We start from the raw sequence: 23,309 nt of genomic DNA on the forward strand, positions 1-23,309 counted from the left end.
ACAGGCGAGTGACCTATTCCTCCAGCTCTCCAGATTCGGCTTGCAGTGGGACTCCCCACATGCGAATGTTAGAACATCTGGATCTGTTTTTAAGATCTTCCAGTTGATAGTGAATCTCCAGTTTTTTTTTTTTTTTTTCCACTGTTCAAGAAGTTCCTGACGGTGGGCATACAGTTTTTCCTCGTGGGAATCAGTTACTTGTTCCAAGGAGTCGACACATTGACCCAGGTCACCAAGGTCCTGTCTGATATCGTTCATGTCCGCTGCTATTTTGTTCTTGAGTGTTAGTGTTGTCCCTAAGGACCCAAAGACGTTCTTCAGGTATGCCCTTGTGACCAGTGCGTCTCCACTTTGGGAACTTTTGGCTGCCATTTCTGTGTCTTGAGGTGTGGGCAAGTGCACTTCCTCGTCCTGGTTTAGCTTCTTCGACGAGGGTTTGACAAACATATCTGAGAGTGGCATCCTTTTTGGTGCTGCGCTGCGAGAACATGTCTGCGTCAGAAGTTGACTCCAGTCTTGGCAGAGAAAGGTTGCTGCAATATTCGTAGGTCATCTGTTAGGTCAGCAAGGATGGTCAGATCCCCCCCCCAAGTAGGCCATGTCTTCCACAGGAGTCTTGGGCGGCAGCATCCCACGTTGGAGGAGAAGGGCCAGAGTTGAACATTCCAAGGCAAGGTGACTCCCTTACCCCCACCACAACCCCAGACAAAGGTCCATCCGCCCCATGATGGCACAGGTGGGTATGCAGCGGTGCACAGGATCTGTTGATATCCCCAAATTGTGTCACTGTGAAGGCCCAGTCACTTGCGGGAGCACCAAGCTAACCCCTCCGAAGGTGTGGAGATATGTGCACCAAGGCTGAAGAAATCGGAGTCAAGGATTCCCTCCCCATAGTTCAGGACAAGCATCAAGGATGAGAGGTCCCTGCCTTCTATAGGTCGTCTCCCTGTGTGGCTACTAAATTTACAAATGTCTTTGAGAGGGCCAGGCCTCTGGGCTCACTCCTGGCGCTCGGTGACTATCCGATGGAGCAAATCAAGTGTTACAATGGGGTTGGAGGGCACTTCAGTAGCATCCCTACTGGGAGGGACCATTCAGGCGGTAGCAACTCATGCTGTCACGGAGCCCCAACGGGTCATGCTACAACTGCCACATACCTTCGGCTCCCCCTGCCAATGCACCATGCTCCACGTAGGGCGGGGAAGCAATCACAGGCATAGGAGTCCTTTAAACGCATTGCAGCGCGGAGTCCACGCTCAGAACTCCACTGCGGTTGCCATCTTAGCCTCAAGGTCAATCAGCTGTCTCGTCTCCAGTTAGGTTTTAGGGCAGACTTTCAGGCAAAGTAGGGTCGGCCCTTGCACCTGATGATGCGGGGCACCTCCAAGCACTGTGTCACGCCATGTAGTGCTCGGGGTAGCCCAGCAGCTGCCTCCATGCTTTAGTCATGCAGCGGAGCACCGAGGAGGTCTCACACGGGCGCCATCTTGGTCATACCCACATCTTGCATTCTTTTTGTTACTTACTTGCTGTGGTTTTGCTTCTCTGGCTTCTTCAGTGCTTCATTGCTATTACGATGGCTGGAGGCGGGCAGGGCCTCTGAACTCTAGAGGTGGCAGGTCCTGCGCTTGATGATTTTACTATAGAGAGTATGGCTGCAGCGCGGATATGCAGCAGATGCACCGATGGAACGCCTAAGTCAAGCCTGTCTGCGCCCATCCACGACCGGACAGTGACCAGCGGCAGTCACTATGCTGGTTTCACTCCAGAGGTGAGCATCCCCATAACCTACACCTTCGAAGAACTTCATGTACTAGGGATCCGTAGTAGGAAATTTGTCAATCCAACTTAGTGGACTGCAAGGGTCCTGCTTCCTGGTTATCCTGTAAACAGTGTTTTTTTTTTTTTCGTAGCAAATCTAGAAATTAGGGAGAAGTCTGGAAAGTTGGATAATTCTTTATATCTGAAAGCAGCCCTCATTAACATTTGCTCACTCCCTAAACACACCATAGATATGTTCAATTTGATTGATAAGGAGGAAGTAGAAATCCTCTTTATGACTGAAACCTGGCTTAATGAGCAATCTTGTCCGTATTTGCACTTAGACCTTCCATCCTAACTATGCCTCTGTCATTTAGAGAAGAGAGGGGCATATGGGCTGGGGGCGTTGCCCTTGCATTTAGGAAATCTTACAAATGCCCTATGGTTAAGATCGAAAAACTGACAGGAAACGAGGCTTTGGGGTTCTATATTTCCCCGATATGCTCACTGCTCCTTTGCTGGGATTTTGTTGTATCTCCTTTTCCTCCACCCACCCCCTCCCACAAGGATATGCTATTTTAATACTGTCTCCCAAGCATTTGGTTATCATATTATTCATTATGTTAACTTCACCATCTTGGGTGATATTAACATTCATTTAGATAACCCCACTGACTGTTCTGCTTCGAAGCTGACAGAAACACTGGTGACAGTCCACTTAGCCATGCCACCTGTGGGACCTACCCTTTGGGCTGGCCATCCAGCGGACTCCGTTTTCTCTAATGCACCAATTATTTGTGATAAGCCTTGGTCTGACCATTTTCTGCTTCCTTTCTCCTGGCCTTGGGTTGCTCCATTACATCATAGGAGATAAGCCACCCATGTGGAAATTGTGCCTGGAAGAAGGTCAATATTTCTGCTCTGAGCGACGTTTAATCCTCTACAAAACCAGTCCTTAGTGAAGACATTGTACTTGATGAGGAAGTGTTTATTGGAGGCTGACAGTACAGCTGCCCCTATAACTAGGTCAGGAACTATTAGACGGCACCCTTCAGCCCGCTTGTTCCCAGCTGAGCTAGTAGTTGAAAGGAACGAGTCTAAAAAAAAATTAGAACACCAATGGAGGAAACACACTCTGCTGACACCCAATATAAATCAGCTTGGAGTAATTCTTTTTTTGTTTCTGTTTCTTTTTTTTTTCTTTAATATAACCTGATGCTCGCCTGTCACACCTTTTTATGCCAACCAGATTGTAGGAGCTAATAGCAATGCTAAAGAAAAGTTTAAAATCAGCAGATTTAACTGACCTTAAAACTACTGCCTCCCCTCCCCCCCCCCAAAAAAAAAATAAACCCTCTTTATGTTTGAGGTTGAGTATTTTTTACGTAGAGAAAAAAATAAAAAATAAATTCATAAACATTTCCTTGACTCAAGGGATGATGAATCCAGATGGGATGTCTATGCGATAAGTATGCCTCCAGGACAGGTTATCTCTGCTTAAACCACCTAGTGATACTGAATTAACAGATCTCTTTGCAAAGAGTAAATCTGTTTTCCCTCTTATCCTTTGCGCCATCAGGAGCATTTTCCCACCTCATTTAATTCTGGGATAGTCCACACTGCTTGAAAACAGGCAAATGCCCCCCCCCACCACCCCCTCAGAATGCAGATTCTGAAAACTTTGCTAATTTCAGACCAATATTGCAGCTCCCATGGGCTCTAAAATCATGGAGAAGATTAACAGCAACTGGAGATTTTATTTGAACACCTCTAATTTGCTCCATCCGTCACAGTCTATTTTTAGGGCTCTCCATTGTACAGAGACATCGCTTATGGAGATAACGGACTCCATCAAATTAACGCTGGGTGCTGGTACGAACGCAGCAGATCGATCTCTGTCTTTAGACTGTGTTTAACAACTGACCACCATTCAGGTTGAGGGTCCTGCACTAGAGTGATTAAGTTCCTACCTGGAGCATAGATTACAGTGTTCCTTTGTGGAGTGCTGCAGGTTTCGGCCCTGAGCCCCTCACTTTTTAATATCTACATGACGCCACTGGCATACCTTATTGAATCCTTTGGTATCCAATTGGTGTCATATGCAGATGAGTCAGTTTTTGCTGAACTACAACAACAATGTCAGATTCCAGGTCTAAATTTTCTGTTTTCATAACAGCAGTAATAGGTTGACTTTAGCCCGTCCAGTCTACTCCAATGCATCCCAGAGAAGACAGAGGTTTTACAGGTTTGAGGCCAATCCCCTCCTGGGTTGGCTTGGGGTGTGGCGAGCTAGATGTACCTCTACACTCCCTCCCACTGAGTTGGGAAAGTATCTTGGGGTGTTTATTGATATGCACCTCTCCTTTAATGCCCAGATTAACCTTGTGCTGGATACTGGGGATGATGACCTTTCTCCCTTGGGATGCTCAGAAAACAGTAGTCATGTTCCAATTATTTCTCAACTGGAATACACCATCATCCTGTACCTGGGAGTTCTGGACTACTTAATCGATTTCAACTGGTACAGGATATGGCAATTCACCTTTTATTTAGGCTTCCCATGCATGCCTTCCTGTCTCGCTACCGGAACCAATTACACTAGCTTCCAGTCGAAAAGAGGATTAGGTTCAAAGCCCTGATGATTGCTTATACTACCTACTAGAAGTATGGCCCGAAATATTTGTCTAATAGGATGGTGGATTATTGTCCAGATAGAACCTTACGTTCCTAGTCAGCTAGGTTGTTGACATTCCCATGTACCAAATGAAAGAGGTGGGGTGGCTCAGCCTGCTCGGTTCTGGCAGCCAAATACTGGAATTATCTCCCTCTTCCTTTTAGATGTATCCAAGATAAGAATGCCTTACAAGCTTTTGAAAATGCATTTGTTTAAGCTGTATGATTGAGGATCATTTTCTCTGGCCTTTTTTACCTTGGTGCCAGGGCACTCTAATAGTATCTGTTGCGCTTTACAAACCGTTTATTCATTCCTTCTTTCTAAAAGAAACTGCACTCTAGTCAGTCGCACCCCTAAACAGCATTGCTAAATTAAAGAGATTTTGACGTTGAACCACTCTCAGCATTTTCAAACTGCCATGCACTACAACACATTTTATTAGGGTCCATGTACCCTCTTAAGACAAGTGTGGCACACATGAAGCCATCTTGATTGAATCAAACTGGTAAAACATTTAATTTAGAAATAAACAAAATGAGAGGGTTCATTTTATCATAGAAATGATCGTTAGTGCCGTAGAAAGAAAAATTAGGGCACATTTTAAATGAGTTCTCAAATATCTTTCTCTTCTATTTCATTAAAACATACTAACATGCATTCTCGACATGCAATGCTAATTACCCCAGATATTACATAACTCATGATGCTACCTGTGACATCACTGATAATATCACCAACATTTGCGGTAAAATTATTGAACAGAAAACTGTGCAAAGAGAGGGCGCAACTTGTAGTTACATTAGGGCATGAGTTCTAGTTACTTGAAACAACTCTAACAGCTGAATTTCTGTAGTTTTGTGCGTGTAAATTCAGAACCAAACAATAATGTCCCTGTAACCTTTGTTATGAAGGTGTGTTTTTAGCTGGTGGTTGAGGATTGCAAGGGATTCTGGGTAAGAAAACCTTGTGGGATCCACACAAGACCCACCATCCTGGAGTCTGTCCGTTAAACCCGTCCCTTCCCCCCCTCCCCCCACCCACCCCAGTCCCTCTCCCCTGGTTTCTAGTTTGTGAAAATCTGCGGTTGGCAGATTTTTCCCTAGAGACAATGTACACCCTGGCAGAGAAAGATGTAAAAGACATATATACATAAGTGTACCACCCTCTACTACTCAAGTGTACACACACACACACACACACACACACACACACACACACACACACACTCTGAGTGAAAGGTTCAAAGAGTAAATTGTAATTTAAGTTAACAAATTCAGGAAAATAAAAACATAGAAATCACTGTTAATAAGGCTTAACAAGTGACTCACAGCTCGTGAGCTGTAAAGCCACAACAGGGCATAAACCACTTTATCGGGCTCACCTTTTGTCTTGCATCGAGCACAAAAACATTCACATCACCAGCCGCTGGCCCAGCACATTACATCACTTGCATCAACAAAAGGCACCATTCAAGGGCCCATCACTTTCGTGTGCCTACAGGACCGTCATGCTGCCTTGCAGCACGTGGAATGTATAGACTGGCATTTTGGTGATTGGGGGTGTGTGTAGTGACTTGCTGCTGGTCACTACACACACTGGCAGCCACTCACACCACGCAGACATCACTATGAAGCTGGGCACCATTTTCATTACTAAAGCACGATTACATACATAAAGCACAAATGGGGAAAAATAAAACAGCCTACTAAAAACAGTGCATTTATTTTCAAATAGAAAGAACCAACCTTCTGGTAGAATATGAAATACCAACTATGACTACATACACAACAGGTGTAATGAGGCACATCAAACTACTGCCAAACAGGTATCTAAACAGAAAATATATAGCAATACCCGCCACAGTCCGTTCCCTTTTAATCTCATGGTTGCTCCCAGTATTTGAGTTGTGTATGGTACAACTTAAAACATGGTCACAAATAAACTAGGATTAGAAGGGCAGTACATACAACTCTCTTTTCACACTCTTCTTTGGACACAGACTCCACATCTTCTACAAGGAAAGTCCTTTTTGGGTGATGGAGGAATGTGTTCAGGAAAGTAGCGATCTTTCAATCTAGCCACATTCTTCACCACTTCGACTCTAGGAATAGTTGCCTGCCCATTTGCAGCAAGGCAGCCCTATTAGACTGCTTAAACTGTGCAAACGTCATCTTGGATTCTGGAGAACGAGCTTTGAAAATAACATTCACATTGAAGGATGCTTAATGAAATAGATGAACAGCCAACTTCTTGTACCAGATATAGGACTTTCGAGCAGCATTGTAAGGCTCCAGCCTTTGATTTACTCTGTCTACACCTTTCATGTGCTTGTTGTAATCTAGAATACACACTCGTTTGCACACTTCTGCAACCTGACCCCAGTCACAGGCACAGTACTTTTATCATGAATGGTTTTGAGCATGTGGACATCTTTTCTGTCTGCAAATGTCCCAGCTAGAAGACCAGTACTACGCAAAGCACTGCTCTGTCCCCTTTAAAGTTCTTTTACACACAAGCTCTTTAGGGTAACCTTCATGTTTAGAGCAGATTGTGCCGCATACCACAGAATCCACTCTGAACAATTCGTTAAATAATTGCACACCTGTGTAGAAATTGTCGCCCTATAAATAGTGACCCTTGTTTAAAAAAAAAAAACAATGCTCTGGCTAGTTCCCACACAAATATCTCACTGACTACAAAAGTGGAAGGACAACCGGAGGTGGGGATCAATTGAAGATTCCCCACCAGTGTACACCCTGAAATTATAGACATATCCATATCCAGTGGCACTTTCACAGAGCATACACAACTTAACACTATAAGATGCTCTCCTGTTGGGAATGTATTGTCTGAAAGCCAAATGGCCCTTGAACAGAGACCTGTCCACAGATGCCTCTTTCCCTGAAACATAGATCTCGGATAATTGATCTACTCAATAATCAATGATAGGTCGAATCTTGAAGGAACAGGATGATCTTGTGGCAATGCTAAAGCATTATCCACAAAATGCAGCATCTGCTAGAGAAGCAAATACAGATCTCAACTCAAAGTTGCTGGAAATACAGCAGTTGCCGTCAAGGGACTAGTAGACCAATAAAAAGACAGTGATGGCTTCCTTATCAGGAAAGTTAAACCCCAGAACGGCTTAATCTCATGGAGTTCACCAGGTAGCTCTGGAGTGGATCTTGTGTATAGGAAAGTGCTCCTTTTTGACTGAAAGTGCACTGGGTTCCTGCTAACCATGTCCCTAGTGCCAGATCTCATTCCCTAAAACTGTGCAAGTGCCCCCCTGCCCCCCATCCCCCCGGTAAGTTCCTAGTAAATTGTACCCCTGGTACCTATGGCATGGGTACTAAAGAGGACCCCAAAGTGCTGCAGCATGTATTGTGCCACCCTCAGGGACTCCATCATCTAGCACATGCAGACTGCCATTGCTGTTGTGTGCTTTGGTGCAGCTAAAAGTGAAAACATAACATGGCACACATCCTGTATGCCCTGTCCCCAAATCACTGCGTGCAATATATGTAAGTCACCCCTACAGCAGGTCCTACAGCCCTAAGACAGGGTGCACTAAACTACATGTGAGGGCATATCTGCAAGGGCAGATATGCCCCTGCTATGTCTTTGCCGATTCTTAAACATAGTAAGTGAGTAGGGAAGCCATTTTAAGTACATGTGCTGGACACTGGTCAATAAGAGTTCCCCAGCTACATGATGGCCTCACTGAAAATAGGGATATTTGGTATCAAACATTTTGTATTATTAAACCCTCACTGATGCCAGTGATGGATTTATTAATACATCTACCCAGAGGGCACCTTACAGGTGCCCCCTGAAAACCTACCAACTACCCATGTGAGGACTGACTAGCTTTAGCCAGCCTGCCACCACCAGTCAAGATTCTGGCCCCTAGGGTGAGAGCCTTTGCTCTTGCATGGTCAGAAACAAAGCCTACTCTGGATGAGGTGTTTACACACCCCACTCAACAGGATGACCTGTGAATTTGCATTCCAAGGCAGGGGCTTCAAATAATTGCCCTTGGTATGTATTACAGGCTTCACTCACATGGGAGATGCTGACCCCCTTACCCCAGGACCCATTTGGCACCAGGACATTTGTGAAATTTAGCATTCAGTATGGTGAGTCAGTCCCACCCCTAAGGTGAACCACCTGATGTGGACACTACATTTAGAAATCTGCCATCCTGGTTTTGGCAGAGGTAGGAACTCTGGAACAGGGTTATGCCCACTTCCCACAGGAAATGGTCATGTAAGGGGCATAGTGACCGCATTGGCTACTACCCTACACTCCTCAAACTGCCCCTGAATTCAGTATTTAGGAGAGCCCCGGGCACCAGGAAATCAGAATCCTGCTGACCTACATAGAAGGACACCAAAGAGCTGCAAAAGCAAAGCCAGAGGAAGAAGCTCCTGACTTGGCCCCAGCCCTGCCGCCCCGTCTGCTGTTACCTCCGATTTGCACCAAAGTCGAATGGTCCTACAGGCTGCTGTGCTGCCTTGCCCGAGTTGAAGTGGGCCAGTGGTGACGACCTGGTCCCCAGCCCTCCAGAGACAAGCCCACCTTGGACTTGCCCACTGTGGACTCACTGATGCCGCCTGCAGCCTTTGAATGCAGGCCCCCCTCAACTGCAAGTGCTCCAGGTGGAAAAAACCTGACGCCTCAGGACACCTCTTCACCCGTTGCCACTGGCCTGTGGAGAAGAGGACTGAAGGTGTCCTTCTGTCCCAAAATCGCACAAGAATTGAACTCACCTGATGGTTCTCCTCGACTGGACTCACTGTCCAAACATGCAGCTTCTTTTCAACCTGACCAATCCCTATTGACTGACATTGGGCACCCAATGCCACACTAGACCTCTGCACCTAGCCGCCCCAGTGTCGCTCAATGTGACCTGTTGGTGTGGTCCTGACCCTTGGTCAGTACTTACTCTAAGTCCAGGAGATTGTCCTGTATGTTGCTGTACTATTCCTGAATGCAGTACTTGTTTTTCTCTGCACAGGATAACATTTCAGCTTCTGAAAAATGCACTGTCGCCTTTTGAAACCTGAAAGTAATTTTCTTGCAAAACGTATTTACCTGATCGTATTGATTCTGGTGCCTAAATATATATAAAGATATTTGGATTTTTTGTAAATTAGTGTGGCTCTCCTACTGGAGTCGTCTCATTTATTGACTGTGTGTGTGTTTGCAGAGGTCTAACTCTACTCTCTGTTAAGACTAAGGCTGCTCAACCACCCCACCCCCTAAATGAGCACTTTGGTATTGCTAGAGCAAGCCACTGCCAACTAGTAAGGGAACCCCTGGACCTTTTACACAATATTTTTCATTTTGATATATCATATAAAGAGCCAGCTTCCTACTGTTGTTCCTCAAAAGCTGTTCTGCATACAAATTAGTCTGCTCATCAATATCTTCCAAAAACACATCATCAAAAAACAGTTGGAAGAAATTGATAGGCAAAACGTGTTCTGTATTGACTCTACATCCTGAAACACTATTGAAGGCAGGCAAAACAGGCAGCACCATGTTAGAGGCAACCTAGGGTTCTGCACTTATAATGGGAAGCCTTCTATTCCCTAGTTGGCAGTCCAGTTTGCTGTTGCTGCACTACTGGCATATCGCTTTCCTCCTCTAAAAGAGGCACTTCATCAGAACTAATAGTGGATTTATCATCAGATGATGTCTCTGAAATAGTAAATTCTCTGACAGAATCTTCAACTTGGTTCTCTGCATGAGATGCAGAGTCCGTCTCGGAGCAAAGTTGAGAGGCAGATGAAAAAAGCAATCCTACAACTTGCTGGGCAGTCAGATTGCATGCAGCCATAACTCTTACTTATGAAACGAACACAGAAAACAAGACAACGATATACAAAGCTATATCAAATTAGAACTAAGAAACTTCGTTTTTTCCAGCTCATTATACAGCTGTCAATACAATCTGCACAATGAACTTGATAGCCTAAAAAGATACCTCTCACTTGCAACAGACAGCTAGACTGAGGGGTCAACTGTGTCTACCCTACAGCGACACGTCAAGCATTAAAGATTACCCAGTAGAAAGGAAAGAAAGCTCACACACAAGATACCATAATACAGATCTTGCACAAATCCGAACGTAAATTTAAAAATAAAAAAAATAGTAAGCTAAACATGCTACAATCACATAAAAAAAAAAAAACATTCAAGCAGGGCAATGATACTCATTTGAAGTAAACATTATTAATTTTCTTTATCACACACATGCAACTACACAAACTGCAGAACTACCAGTGCCAAAACCACGAGTAGGAGCCGGTACCAAGGAAATCAAAAGCTTTGCACTGCAATAAAAAGGAGAAATAAAACATTGAGAGAACACATGCAAAGGGTGACATAAACAGACAGTTAACAAAATGGAGTCCTCCCCTGGCGGCAGATCAGCATCGCAAATGTCTGATGTGTCCTCAAGGAAGGCACAGACCAAAGGCAAGAAATTGGTACCTCAGAAGGGAGTCACCAGCTAAACACTAGTTAAACACAAGCTTATGTTCAACGACCATGCAAATGCCAGCCACACACATTGACTGCCAGAAGCTAGTCCACACGCCCCACCAGGCAAATGCCAGTACACTCACACTGCCATCCAAACACCAGCCTCTGAACCACAACCCCCCTCTCCCCCGCCTTGAGCAGATTGGCCTAAAAAAGTCTAGACTGCCACAGGGAGAGCAGAAAACAAAGTACATTTGTGATCAATACTGTGGAGCAGACCCATGGCCAGATTAGCCTAAAAAGTGTCTCATCTGCCCCGGGACGAGGGACAGAAAGCTGCCAAAAGAGGTCCTTAAAAATGGGGAGTGACCCTTGCTCAAGGGGCTGCTCCCCAACAGACATAAACATATAAAAATAAAATTCCTGGTGTCTAGTGATTTTCTGCCTCCCCTTGCCAAGGGACCACTCCGAAACATTCACAAATATTGCATTCCCTGGTGTCAATAATGGAGATTAAGGCAAACATGCATGTGATTTAGAGTAAGTAGGTTATGTTCAGACAGAAGGCATGTGGAGGGTGTAAGGAAATGCCTCCTTGGCATGGTTACCCCCTGACTTTTTGCCTTTGCTGATGCTATGTTTTGATTTGAAAGTGTGCTGAGGCCTGCTAACCAGGCCCCAGCACCAGTGTTCTTTCCCTAACCTGTACTTTTGTTTTACACAATTGGCACACCCTGGCATCCAGATAAGTCCCTTGTAACTGGTACCCCTGGTACCAAGGGCCCTGATGCCAGGGAAGGTCCCTAAGGGCTGCAGCATATCTTATGCCACCCTGGGGACCCCTCACTCAGCACAGACACACTGCTTGCCAGCTTGTGTGTGCTGGTGAGGACAAAACGAGTAAGTCGACATGGCACTCCCCTCAGGGTGCCATGCCAACCTCACACTGCCTATGCAGTATAGATAAGTCACCCCTCTAGCAGGCCTTGCAGCCCTAAGGCAGGGTGCACTATACCATAGGTGAGGGCACCAGTGCATGAGCACTGTGCCCCTACAGTGTCTAAGCAAAACCTTAGACATTGTAAGTGCAGGGTAGCCATAAGAGTATATGGTCTGGGAGTCTGTCAAACACGAACTCCACAGCACCATAATGGCTACACTGAAAACTGGGAAGTTTGGTATCAAACTTCTCAGCACAATAAATGCACACTGATGCCAGTGTACATTTTATTGTGAAATACACCCCAGAGGGCACCTTAGAGGTGCCCCCTGAAACCTAAACCAGCTACCCGTGTAGGCTGACTGGTTTTAGCAGCCTGCCACACTCGAGACATGTTGCTGGCCACATGGGGAGAGTGCCTTTGTCACTCTGTGGCCAGTAACAAAGCCTGCACTGGGTGGAGATGCTATCACCTCCCCCAGGCAGAAGCTGTAACACCTGGCGAAAGGCTCACCCCCTTTGTTCCAGCACCGCAGGGCACTCCAGCTAGTGGAGTTGCCCGCCCCCTCCGGCCACGGCCCCACTTTTGGCGGCAAGGCCGGAGGAATTAATGAGAAAAACAAGGAGGAGTCACTGGCCAGTCAGGACAGCCCCTAAGGTGTCCTGAGCTGAAGTGACTAACTTTTAGAAATCCTCCATCTTGCAGATGGAGGATTCCCCCAATAGGGATAGGAATGTGACCCCCTCCCCTTGGGAGGAGGCACAAAGAGGGTGAACCCAACCTCAGGGCTAGTAGCCATTGGCTACTAACCCCCCAGACCTAAACACGCCGTTAAATTTAGTATTTAAGGGCTTCCCTGAACCTAAGAATTTAGATTCCTGCAACTTACAGAAGAGGACTGCTGAGCTGAAAAACCCCTGCAGAAGAAGAAAGAAGACACCAACTGCTTTGGCCCCAGTCCTACCGGCCTGTCTCCTGCCTTCAGAAGAAGACTGCTCCAGCGACGCTTTCCCCAGGACCAGCGACCTCTGAATCCTCAGAGGACTGCCCTGCTTCCAAGAGACCAAGAAACTCCCGAGGACAGCGGCTCTGTTCAACAAAGCCTGCAACTTTGTATCCAGAGGAGCAGATTTAAAGACCCCTGCAATCCCCGCAAGAAGCGTGAGACTTGCAACACTGCACCCGGCGACCCCGACTCGACTGGTGGAGAACCAACACCTCAGGGAGGACCCTCCGGCGACTCCGAGACCGTGAGTAACCAAAGTTGTCCCCCCTGAGCCCCCACAGCGACGCCTGCAGAGGGAATCCCGAGGCTCCCCCTGACCGCGACTGCCTGACTCTGAAATCCCGACGCCTGGAAAAGACCCTGCACCCGCAGCCCCCAGGACCTGAAGGATCGGAACTCCAGTGCAGGAGTGACCCCCAGGAGGCCCTCTCCCTTGCCCAGGTGGTGGCTACCCCGAGGAGCCCCCCCTTGCCTGCCTGCACCGCTGAAGAGACCCCTTGGTCTCCCATTGGAAACCCGACGCTTGTTTGCACACTGCACCCGGCCGCCCCCGCGCTGCTGAGGGTGTACTTTTTGTGTGGACTTGTGTCCCCCCCCCCCCCCCGGTGCCCTACAAAACCCCCCTGGTCTGCCCTCCGAAGACGCAGGTACTTACCCGCTGGCAGACTGGAACCGGGGCATCCCCTTCTCTTCATTGAAGCCTATGCGTTTTGGGCACCACTTTGAACTCTGTACCTGACCGGCCCTGAGCTGCTGGTGTGGTGACTTTGGGGTTGCTCTGAACCACCAACGGTGGGCTACCTTGGACCCCAATCTGAACCCCGTAGGTGGTTTACTTACCTGCAAAAACTAACATTACTTTACCTCCCCCAGGAGCTGTGAAAATTGCACTGTCCACTTTTAAAACAGCTAAATGTGTTTTATGTAAAAAGTATATATGCTATTGTGATTATTCAAAGTTCCTAAAGTACTTACCTGCAATACCGTTCAAATGAGATATTACATGTAGAATTTGAACCTGTGGTTCTTAAAAAACTAAGAAAATATATTTTTCTATAACAAAAACCTATTGGCCTGGAATTGTTTCTGAGTGTGTGTTCCTCATTTATTGCCTGTGTGTATGTACAACAAATGCTTAACACTACTCCTTTGATAAGCCTACTGCTCGACCACACTACCACAAAATAGAGCATTAGTATTATCTCTTTTTGCCACTATCTTACCTCTAAGGGGAACCCTTGGACTCTGTGCATATTATTCCTTACTTTGAAATAGTGCATACAGAGCCAATTTCCTACAGAGGGTGAAAGTGAAAAAGAGTAATCCAGTTGAAAGAAAAAAAGGTGAGGAAACAATTAGAAGCTTGAATTAAATGCAAGTTTTTCATGTAAAACTTTAGGAACATAGTGTTTTTGAGATTGCATGCAATTTGTATTTGAAGAGAGCGCTCTATTAGATATTTTGACATTAGAATCAGTCAACCAGTCTGTCCGCTGCAAGGCGAGTGCTGGACCACCTCTCCACCCAGGTCCACTTGGATTGGAAGAGAAAAGTAAAAGCTGGTATGTAAATAGGGACATGTCAGTCATGGTGTAATTTTATGTTGAGTGGTGCCATATGTGGGATCATAAGCAGAGCTTGATAGGAACTTGAGTTTAAAATATTTTATGGAACCTTAAATAATGAGTGGCAGTGGTTTGGTTTTGTAAGCATACCTTCACTTTTACTGTATTCCAGTAAATTCCTCTGTTTTAGTTTTAACACAGACTAGGTGTCCATAACTTAGCTTAAACCGTTTTTTTTTTTTTTTAATATTGAAATATCTGGAGTTTTGAACATTCTTCTCATGTCACTAAGAATGGCCCTCAAATTTGATTTACATGGAATCCTCTTTACACACATACTTCAGCTAAGCGCAGTGGTGACTAGAGTGAATTGTTTCTAAGGGTACAGGAGAATAGATTCCTTAGAGTGGCTTGAGTCAACTGCAGTTATCTTGATAATCAAGGTAAAGACATTTTTATGTATGGCTGTAAGAGGCAAAATGTAAATAGGAAATGTTCAGTTCTAGCTTTTTTTTTCATGACCGCAGGAACAAGTGACTGATTCAAGTAGGCCATCTTTGTGTAACTTACTTGGCAACCACAGTGTTCCATATGGAAAATCTATTGAGTTTTGAAAGGAGAATGGAGACTATTTCCAAAGTGCTTATTGAAACCATATTATCATCTTTCGAATTTTGGTTATACTTGGCTTAAACACACAAATCTCAAGAGTATGCATATCTAATCCACTATTTCCGATTAGGTGATGCAGGTGTATGCCCAATAATTGGAAACCGCTAGATTACCATCCATCTAAACTGTCAGTTCTGAAAATACAGAATTTTCAGATTCCATGGGACAGGGAAGTTGAAAAATGTGTGGCCTACAAGCATTACAGTTGTGTTTCTTATGCCCATGCTAATTCTCTCTTGTAAAACACAAAAGGTGAGGGAAGATGTGTCTGTAATTTGTCCAGTACTGGCAGTTGCTCCGAGTAGCATTACAACCCACCATTACTTTGCCACCTATGTATTCTCTCATGTAACTAGTATGGCTAAATCTGTTTCTTTAAGTCTAGGACTATAGAGGTCATCTTACCCGGTTTCGAATTGTGTATTTTTCTTTTTTGAACAGTATAATTCCCTCACTACTGGTCAGGTTTTCAGTGAATTACGAAAAGAGACACATTCATTTAAAGTTACACGTTTCTTCAGACAGAATAGTACCGCGCTGTGCCCTGACATTAGTCTAACATTCGCTGCCATGTAAGTGAGAAATCTTCTGCTTCTTGGCGCCTGTTGCATCTGCCCATTTACCTTGTTTGGGTGTGTTGTAGCCATGTTTCTAAAACCGCAGTGTACTTGTAGTGGACATGTACTCTCTCTGCCCACACAGCCTCCAAATGCATGTCTCAAGTCACATAGAGCGGATACTGATAATCATGTCCTATGTAGTAGTGTCTAGTACTTGTCATCTAGTATGGACACTTGGTGTAGTAACTATACTCCTGCATTTAGGGCATTCAACAATAACCCAAACAAGACATTTTCATGAGCTAGTTATTTGTTTACGTGCTGTTTTGATCACCTACTTTCTATTGTTAATTATAACTTTAGACCTTTCATATTTGTTCATTGCCTTCAAGTGAGACCCTGCACCGCCATTTAATCTGTCAATCTCTTAAAATCCTCATTGAAGTAGTGCTTGTTACACAAGTGAAGGATGTTTGTTTTCTTCTCTGAGTAGCTCAAAGTGTTCAGCAAGTAGGACAGGACAACAGAAAGAGCCAGAGGATGCATAGGGCAATATTAAACCGGAAAAATAAATAAAATAATGCCACTGTGTAGGAGAGCCATCAAGTTGGAAATGTTCATACATGGAGAGAAGTCTGACCTTCTTATATGCATATTTTCTGTATTGATTACTAAGATACATTTATGCACTGTAATGATAATTATAGAGTTACTGCATATATTGAAATAGATGGATTGAAATCTCATTTGCTGTTGATATCCATGTAGCTCTATAAAATGAAATGATCACACGTAACATGTTCATATATATGAGATGTCATCCTTGTAATTGCAATTTAATCTTAATTTTAGGTCAGAAAATAAGCCCGGAAGGCAAAGCTAAGATCCAACTTCAGCTTGTCCTGCATGCAGGAGATTCTACAAACTTCCATTTTTCTAATGAGAGTACTGCAGTGAAGGAAAGGGATGCAGTAAAGGATCTTCTCCAGCAGCTGCTTCCTAAATTCAAGAGAAAGGCTAACAAAGAGCTTGAAGAAAAGAACAGGTATGAGCCCAGCTGTTTTCAGTGGCTATCATTGGAGTATTACATGTAAACCACTCAAAAATGTAGGACAGGGTCACAGTGAGAAAGCTTGCAAGGCACTCTTCAAGTTTCTGATGTCGGACTGAGTTAGGCCTACAGAGAATCAGAACAGGAACACTGCCTTCCCTTAGAAAGAATATCTTCAAGTACAATGTAAGCCTTTTAGCAGTTCTCTACATGTTGTCCTTTTATTAGAATGACTGTCTGATAAGTTCATATGCCTGAGATTCTGGATGTCACTTCTGGCAAATTCTGACCAAGCTCATCCTAGGGAAAGTGTGATTTATTTTTATGGGAATGTCATTGGGCTGCTTGACACTGGGAGCAAATTTGGTCCTACTCCGTCCCCTTTCTCATCCAAAAGTCATTGGCCCCTACAGTGGATTCAGGCACTTCCCAAAGGTGAATTTCTATATGAATGGAAACTTTTAAGATTAAAAAAAACCTCATCTCAAATCTACATTGTACATCTTAGTTGCAAACAGGGATGAAAGTGTATGACATGAGTGGGAAAAAATGCACCTTAATAGTCCTACTCTGAACGGTATCCTGTTCTTTGAAGATTCGAGGAGCTTCCTTTACACATGATGGACTGTACTGACAGTAGCCTCAAGGAGTCGATTCTTTTTTCTGACTCCCGCTAGTAAGGTCTGAGAGCACATGTGAAGTTTCACACTTGTTTTTTGACAGAATTTACTCAAATTGTTGCAGTTGATTCACTTACATGCAACATTTTTAACATTTACCTACGCAGTGAAGATATTTTTTTTCCTGCATGTGGAAACCGTTTCCAATCCGAAAGCCTTCTCTTTTTGAGAAGTACCCTTTATGTGGAAGGAAGAAAGCTGTCCCAGATCCTTACCACCCCACCACATCCCTCCCCCCCCCCCCCCCCCCACACCCCTCCCAAAGTTCTGTGTGGTATGTCTCCCTGCTTAACATTCTGTGAAGGACTGTGATGTATTCCAAAAAAGGCATTAAAGGACTGGGAGGGCACAAGATTCAGATGGAAGCTCCAGGGTAGGCGAGGAGGAAAGGAAGGTGAAGGAAACCTCTTCCCATTTATTCTCTGTAAACAAGATGGTGCCTGAAAAGAGGTCCTTAAGTGGGAGATTGAGGGACACAAAAGGCAAGGCAGAAAACACTGTCAACGCCGTCATTACTGACATCATTTAATATCTCTTGACACTTTCTGCGTCAAAGACTTCAGCTCCCACTTGCTCACCATCTAAGATGGGTTGGACACCATCAATTCACTGCTGCTAAGAAGGACTGTGTGCATCAGCATTCCTGAACCATCATTGCCGTCAATGTCTAAGAGAAAAGACTGCTTGCCATCAAGGAAATCTACACCAGAGCTTTTGGGAGAAACCATGTTGAATAAATTACCTTCTTTATCGACATTGAGGACCCCGGATGGACATCTCACTATCAGTTTCCATGTTTTTAGTCTCCCAGTCTCCTGCAGTTTCAGTTCCCTCAAAGTCTCTCCATTCACTGAGGCTTAAGTAACCTGGCCAGACTCTCACTCCAAGGTTCTCTACATCTTCTCTTTCTCCCACATCACAGAAGAGAACAGCAGAAGCCATATGTAGGCCTCCTCAGGCCTTATCGACTCTTGTCAGTCCAGATCCTCACCCTCTGCCACGAAGGCCCTTAATACCTATCATTCCATCTGAGGATCCCCTGATCCAAAGATCGTGTCCAGAATCACATCTCCAGTGAGGCTGAACAAGAGACACCTTTACCCTCTTTTTGGCATGGCCCCCCACTTTGTGCTTAGTCTGTTTTCACTGGGATACTGCTAACCAGGACCCCAGTGATTTTGCTCTCTCCCTCTAAATTTGGCTTTCTACGACTTTTGTGCACTCCACAATTGGCATACTGGTGTCCCCTTATAAGTCCCCAGCATATGATTCTTAGGTACCCAGAGCATTGGGACACCAGGGGTTCCCCATGGGCTGCAGCATGTATTATACCACTCATGGGAGCCCATGCAAAATGTGTCTGCAGGCCTGCCATTGCAGCCTGTGTGAAAAGGTGCCTGCACACTTTCACCACAGGTCAGTACACCAGGTCACTGTAAGTCACCCCTTTGGTAGGCCCTCCTAGCCCAGAGGGCAGGGTGCAGGTCCCGGTGTGTGAGGGCACCCCTGCATTAGCAGAGGTGCCCCTACGAACTCCGGTTCCCTTGCACTGGACTTCGTAAGTGCCGGGAAGCCATTTTACCTGTGTACTGGACACGGGTCACCTGTGTCCAGCTACATAATGGTAACTCTGAACCTGGGCATGTTTGGTATCAAACATCTTGAAATCATACCCCAATACTAATGCCAGTATTGGTTGTATGATTCCATGTACTCTGGAGAGGTCCCCCAGTACGGATCCTACCAGTCTTTTAGGGTTTTCTGGGCAGCCTGCACTGCTGCATCCCCACAGACCGGTTTCTGCTCTCCTGCTGCTTGACCAGCTCAAGCAGTGGAATGCAGAACAAAGGATTTCCTGTGGGAGAGGGAGGCAACACCCTATCCCTTGGACATAGGTTCTGAAAGGCTTGGGAGGGGTGGCCTCCCCAAGCCACCGGTTTGCTTTGAAGGGCACATTTGGTGCCCTCCTTGCATAAACCGGTATGCACCAGTCCAGGGACCCCTGTCTTTGCTCTGGCACGAAACTGGACACTGGAGTTGGGTGTGACCACTCCCATGTCCATTACCACCCAAGTGGTGGTGCCCAGAGCTCCTATAGGTGGCCACTCGATTGTGCCATCTAGAAACCAAGATGTGCAGAGGCCCCTGGGAGCATGTGAGTGGCCAGATCAGGCAGGTGACATCAGAGACCCCTCCTGATAGGTGGTCACCCTGCAAGATGACCAAACCCCCTTTTAGGCCTATTTAGGGACTCTCTTGCAGGTGGGTCCCCAGATTCGACATGCAAGACTCTACCAGGATTCCTCTGCATAGTTTACTTCTACTTCAGACCATTGGAACTGCAACTGTAGTCTTCAGGGTCCCACAAGACTGCAACTCCTGAGGTGACCTTGCCTTGCAACATTGTTTCTCCGGCTCCTTCCAGTAACTGGAACATTTCCCTGGCTGTGCTTCCTCTGGGGTCGGCGAGAATTCAGCCTGCACCAAGAAGGAGTCTTCCTTGGAGTGAAAGAATCACTCCCCTGCATCTGCAGGCACTTACAGCAGCAACAACGACTGGCTGGGTGAATCTGCTTTACTCTGGAACCGCGTGGATCCTGCATCACAGGTGGTGGTCTGGAGTGATCCCCTTGGTTCTCTATACCCGCGTCCAACTTGGGAGACGGTGAGCCCTTGCCTTTCCTTGCAGAACAGTACCCCTGTGCACCGCAACTCTTGCAGCATTCAAGGCTTGTTGTCTCCTGCCCCAAGAGATCTTCAGGCTCCGAGTAGCCCCGGCCTCCAGCACTTCATCCTGGAAAGAACAGTATCCTCTCTGCTGCTTTAGTTGCGTGGGACTCCTTTCCAGGTGTGCGTACTGGGCCTCACTGCGACTTACTGTGCCTGCTGCCAGTGGGTTGCCTGAGGAGGCTGCTTCTGCTGGCTCTCCTGACTGCTTATGGTCAGTGCGGACTCCCTTCCAAGGGTCAAGTCCCCTGGACCTTGCTGGTACTCTTCAGCCTTGCAGCTCTTCTTTAGCTGTTTCTTGCATTTGCCAAGGCTTGTTGGTGGTTCTCCTAAACCACTGACCATCTGCAACCCGACTACCGATGTGGGACACCATTTGCACTGCTCCAAGGACTCCTCTTCAGCCCCTGGGCTCCACGGCTGGTCTTCTGTCCCCGTCGACCCAGATCGTCATCCATAGAAGGGTGGGTAGTGGCTCTTGCCTCCACTGGGCACTCCATTGTGGACTGGACTCTGTCCCCTTCTTTTGCAGGTCCTCTTCTACCAGAATCCACCTTTTGGTTTTGTCGAGTCTGGTCCTGTTCTTGCACAATCCATTTTCTAAGTCCTCTTGTTAGTCCTTGGGAAGACCAGGTACTTATCTCTGCTCTCCTGGTCGCTGGCTCACTTAGGTACTCACCTCTTGGGGTCCCTAGGTCTTCCAGCTTCCCTCTAACAACTTCATATCCTTGGGTGGGGGACTTCACTTCCCATTCTACTATTTTAGTATATGGTTTGGTCTTCCCCCTAGGGTATTAACTATTTTTTCACAAATTCTTACCAATGCTTGCTGTTTCTTGTGCCAATTACTAATTATTACAGTGTGTGCGTGTGTGTATATATTTATATGTGTATATATATGTTCGATGGCATGTGTAGCTGCAGATACACATGCTGTGCACATCCCGCCATCTGGTGTTGGGCTCGGAGTGTTACAAGTTGTTTTTCTTCGAAGAAGTCTTTTCGAGTCACGAGACCGAGGGACTCCTCCCATTTTGACTTCATTGCGCATGGGTGTCGACTCCATCTTAGATTGGTTTTTTTCCGCCATCGGGTTCGGACGTGTTCCTTTTCGCTCCATGTTTCGGGTCGGAAAGTTAGTTAGAATCTCGGAAAAAACGTCGGTATTGTTTGCGTTCAGTATCTGGTTAGTTACAACAGATCGACACGGAATTTAGAAGAGTTCCGGTGGCCCTTTGGGTTTTTTCGATCCCCCGTCGGGGCCTGGTCGGCCCGGCCACATGTGAATTCAAGGCTGATGGAACGGACCCCATTCCGCTTCTGTCCAAAATGCCATAACAAGTATCCGTATACGGATCAGCATCTGGTCTGTAACTTGTGCTTGTCCCCAGAGCACAAGGAAGATACTTGTGAGGCCTGTCGAGCGTTTCGGTCCAGAAAGACGTTAAGAGACCGAAGAGCCAGAAGACTGCAGATGGCGTCGACGCCGACAGAACAAGAGCGTTTCGAGGAAGAAGAGGAAGCTTTCTCTATCCACGAATCGGACTCGAAGAGCTCGAGGCCGAAGAAACGCCGAAAACCGTGAGTAAGACGTCGAAACATAAGACTCACGAGAAGTCAGCAAGAGCCAAGGGGACGCCACCGCCAACAGGCCATGGCTTAACCCAAAAAAGCAGTGACCGAGCCAAGGCACCGAAAAAGGGCACGCTGGTGTCGAAGTCATCCGACTCCGGTCGAGATACCGCCACACAGCAATCTCGGACCCGAGACATCGGCTCCGAGAAATTTCGGCACCGTCACAGCGGCACCAAACAAATTCGGCACCGAGACACCACCACGCCGAAAATTACAAAGGTTTCTTCGGAGCCTAAAAAGACCTCCGAAAAAGTTTCGGTACCGAAACATCCAGCCTCGGAGCCGAGAACAGGTTCCTATACAGAGGAACAAGGATTAGCCTCACAAATGAAAAAACCTAGATTTGGAGAGGAACTTCAAGCTGTAGAGCCAGACTATACTCAAAGGAGGCTCCACATTCATCAAGACACAGGGAAGATAACCACTCTTCCTCCAATTAAAACAAAAAGAAAACTTGCCTTTCACGAAAAGGACAAGGAGCCACAGGCAAAGGTGGCAAAGAAAACAACTCCACCACCTTCTCCACCACCATCAGTTCACACATCACCAGTAGCAACTCCTCCACTGATGCACTCCCCGACTCATACTGCCATGAGTCAAGATGATCCTGATGCATGGGACCTTTACGATGCTCCAGTATCGGACAACAGCCCAGACTCGTACCCTACCAGGCCGTCCCCTCCTGAGGACAGTACATCTTACACACAGGTGATCGCAAGGGCAGCTGCTTTCCATAACGTCACCTTGCATTCAGAACCAATTGAGGATGACTTCTTGTTTAACACGCTAACCTCCACTCATAGCCAGTACCAAAGACTACCTATGCTCCCAGGAATGCTAAAACATTCAAAACAAATCTTTCAGGATCCTGTTAAAGGCCGAGCCATAACTCCAAGGGTGGAGAAAAAGTACAAGCCACCGCCAACAGATCCTGTTTATATTAAAACGCAGTTAACTCCAGACTCAGTAGTTGTCGGGGCAGCTCGTAAGAGAGCAAACTCTCATACCTCGGGAGACGCACCACCTCCAGACAAAGAGTCGCAAATTTGATGCTGCGGGCAAAAGGGTTGCAGCACAAGCAGCAAACCAATGGCGCATTGCCAATTCACAAGCGCTTTTGGCAAGATATGACAGAGCTCACTGGGATGAGATGCAACATTTGATAGAACACTTACCCAAGGAGTTCCAAAAAAGAGCACAGCAAGTGGTGGAAGAAGGACAAAGTATCTCTAATAATCAGATACGGTCTTCAATGGATGCAGCAGATACGGCTGCAAGGACAGTAAATACTGCAATAACAAGGCACGCATGGCTCCGCATGTCAGGTTTCAAGCCGGAAATTCAACAAGCCGTGCTAAATATGCCATTTAATGAACAGCAGTTGTTTGGGCCGGAAGTCGACACTGCTATTGAAAAACTCAAGAAAGACACTGATACGGCAAAAGCCATGGGCGCACTCTACTCCCCGTAGAGCAGAGGCACCTTTCGCAAAACACCTTTTAGGGGAGGGTTTCAAGGACAACCTACAGAAACCACAACATCACA

General features: G+C 46.1%; 1 protein-coding gene across 1 annotated transcript in view; it reads left to right on the forward strand.

Annotated features, from left to right (window-relative positions):
* The window catches only part of GTF2H1 (general transcription factor IIH subunit 1), a 345,280-nt gene that overhangs the window by 56,084 nt on the left and 265,887 nt on the right, over positions 1 to 23,309 (forward strand). Inside the window, exon 3 of the mRNA XM_069223752.1 lies at positions 16,524 to 16,716. Within this exon, the coding sequence (XP_069079853.1) occupies positions 16,524 to 16,716 (193 nt within the window). The remainder of the gene's footprint in view (positions 1 to 16,523; positions 16,717 to 23,309) is intronic.

This window comes from Pleurodeles waltl, chromosome 3_1 (genome assembly GCF_031143425.1).
Source record: "Pleurodeles waltl isolate 20211129_DDA chromosome 3_1, aPleWal1.hap1.20221129, whole genome shotgun sequence".
In the NCBI taxonomy this organism is placed as follows: Eukaryota; Metazoa; Chordata; class Amphibia; order Caudata; family Salamandridae; genus Pleurodeles; species Pleurodeles waltl.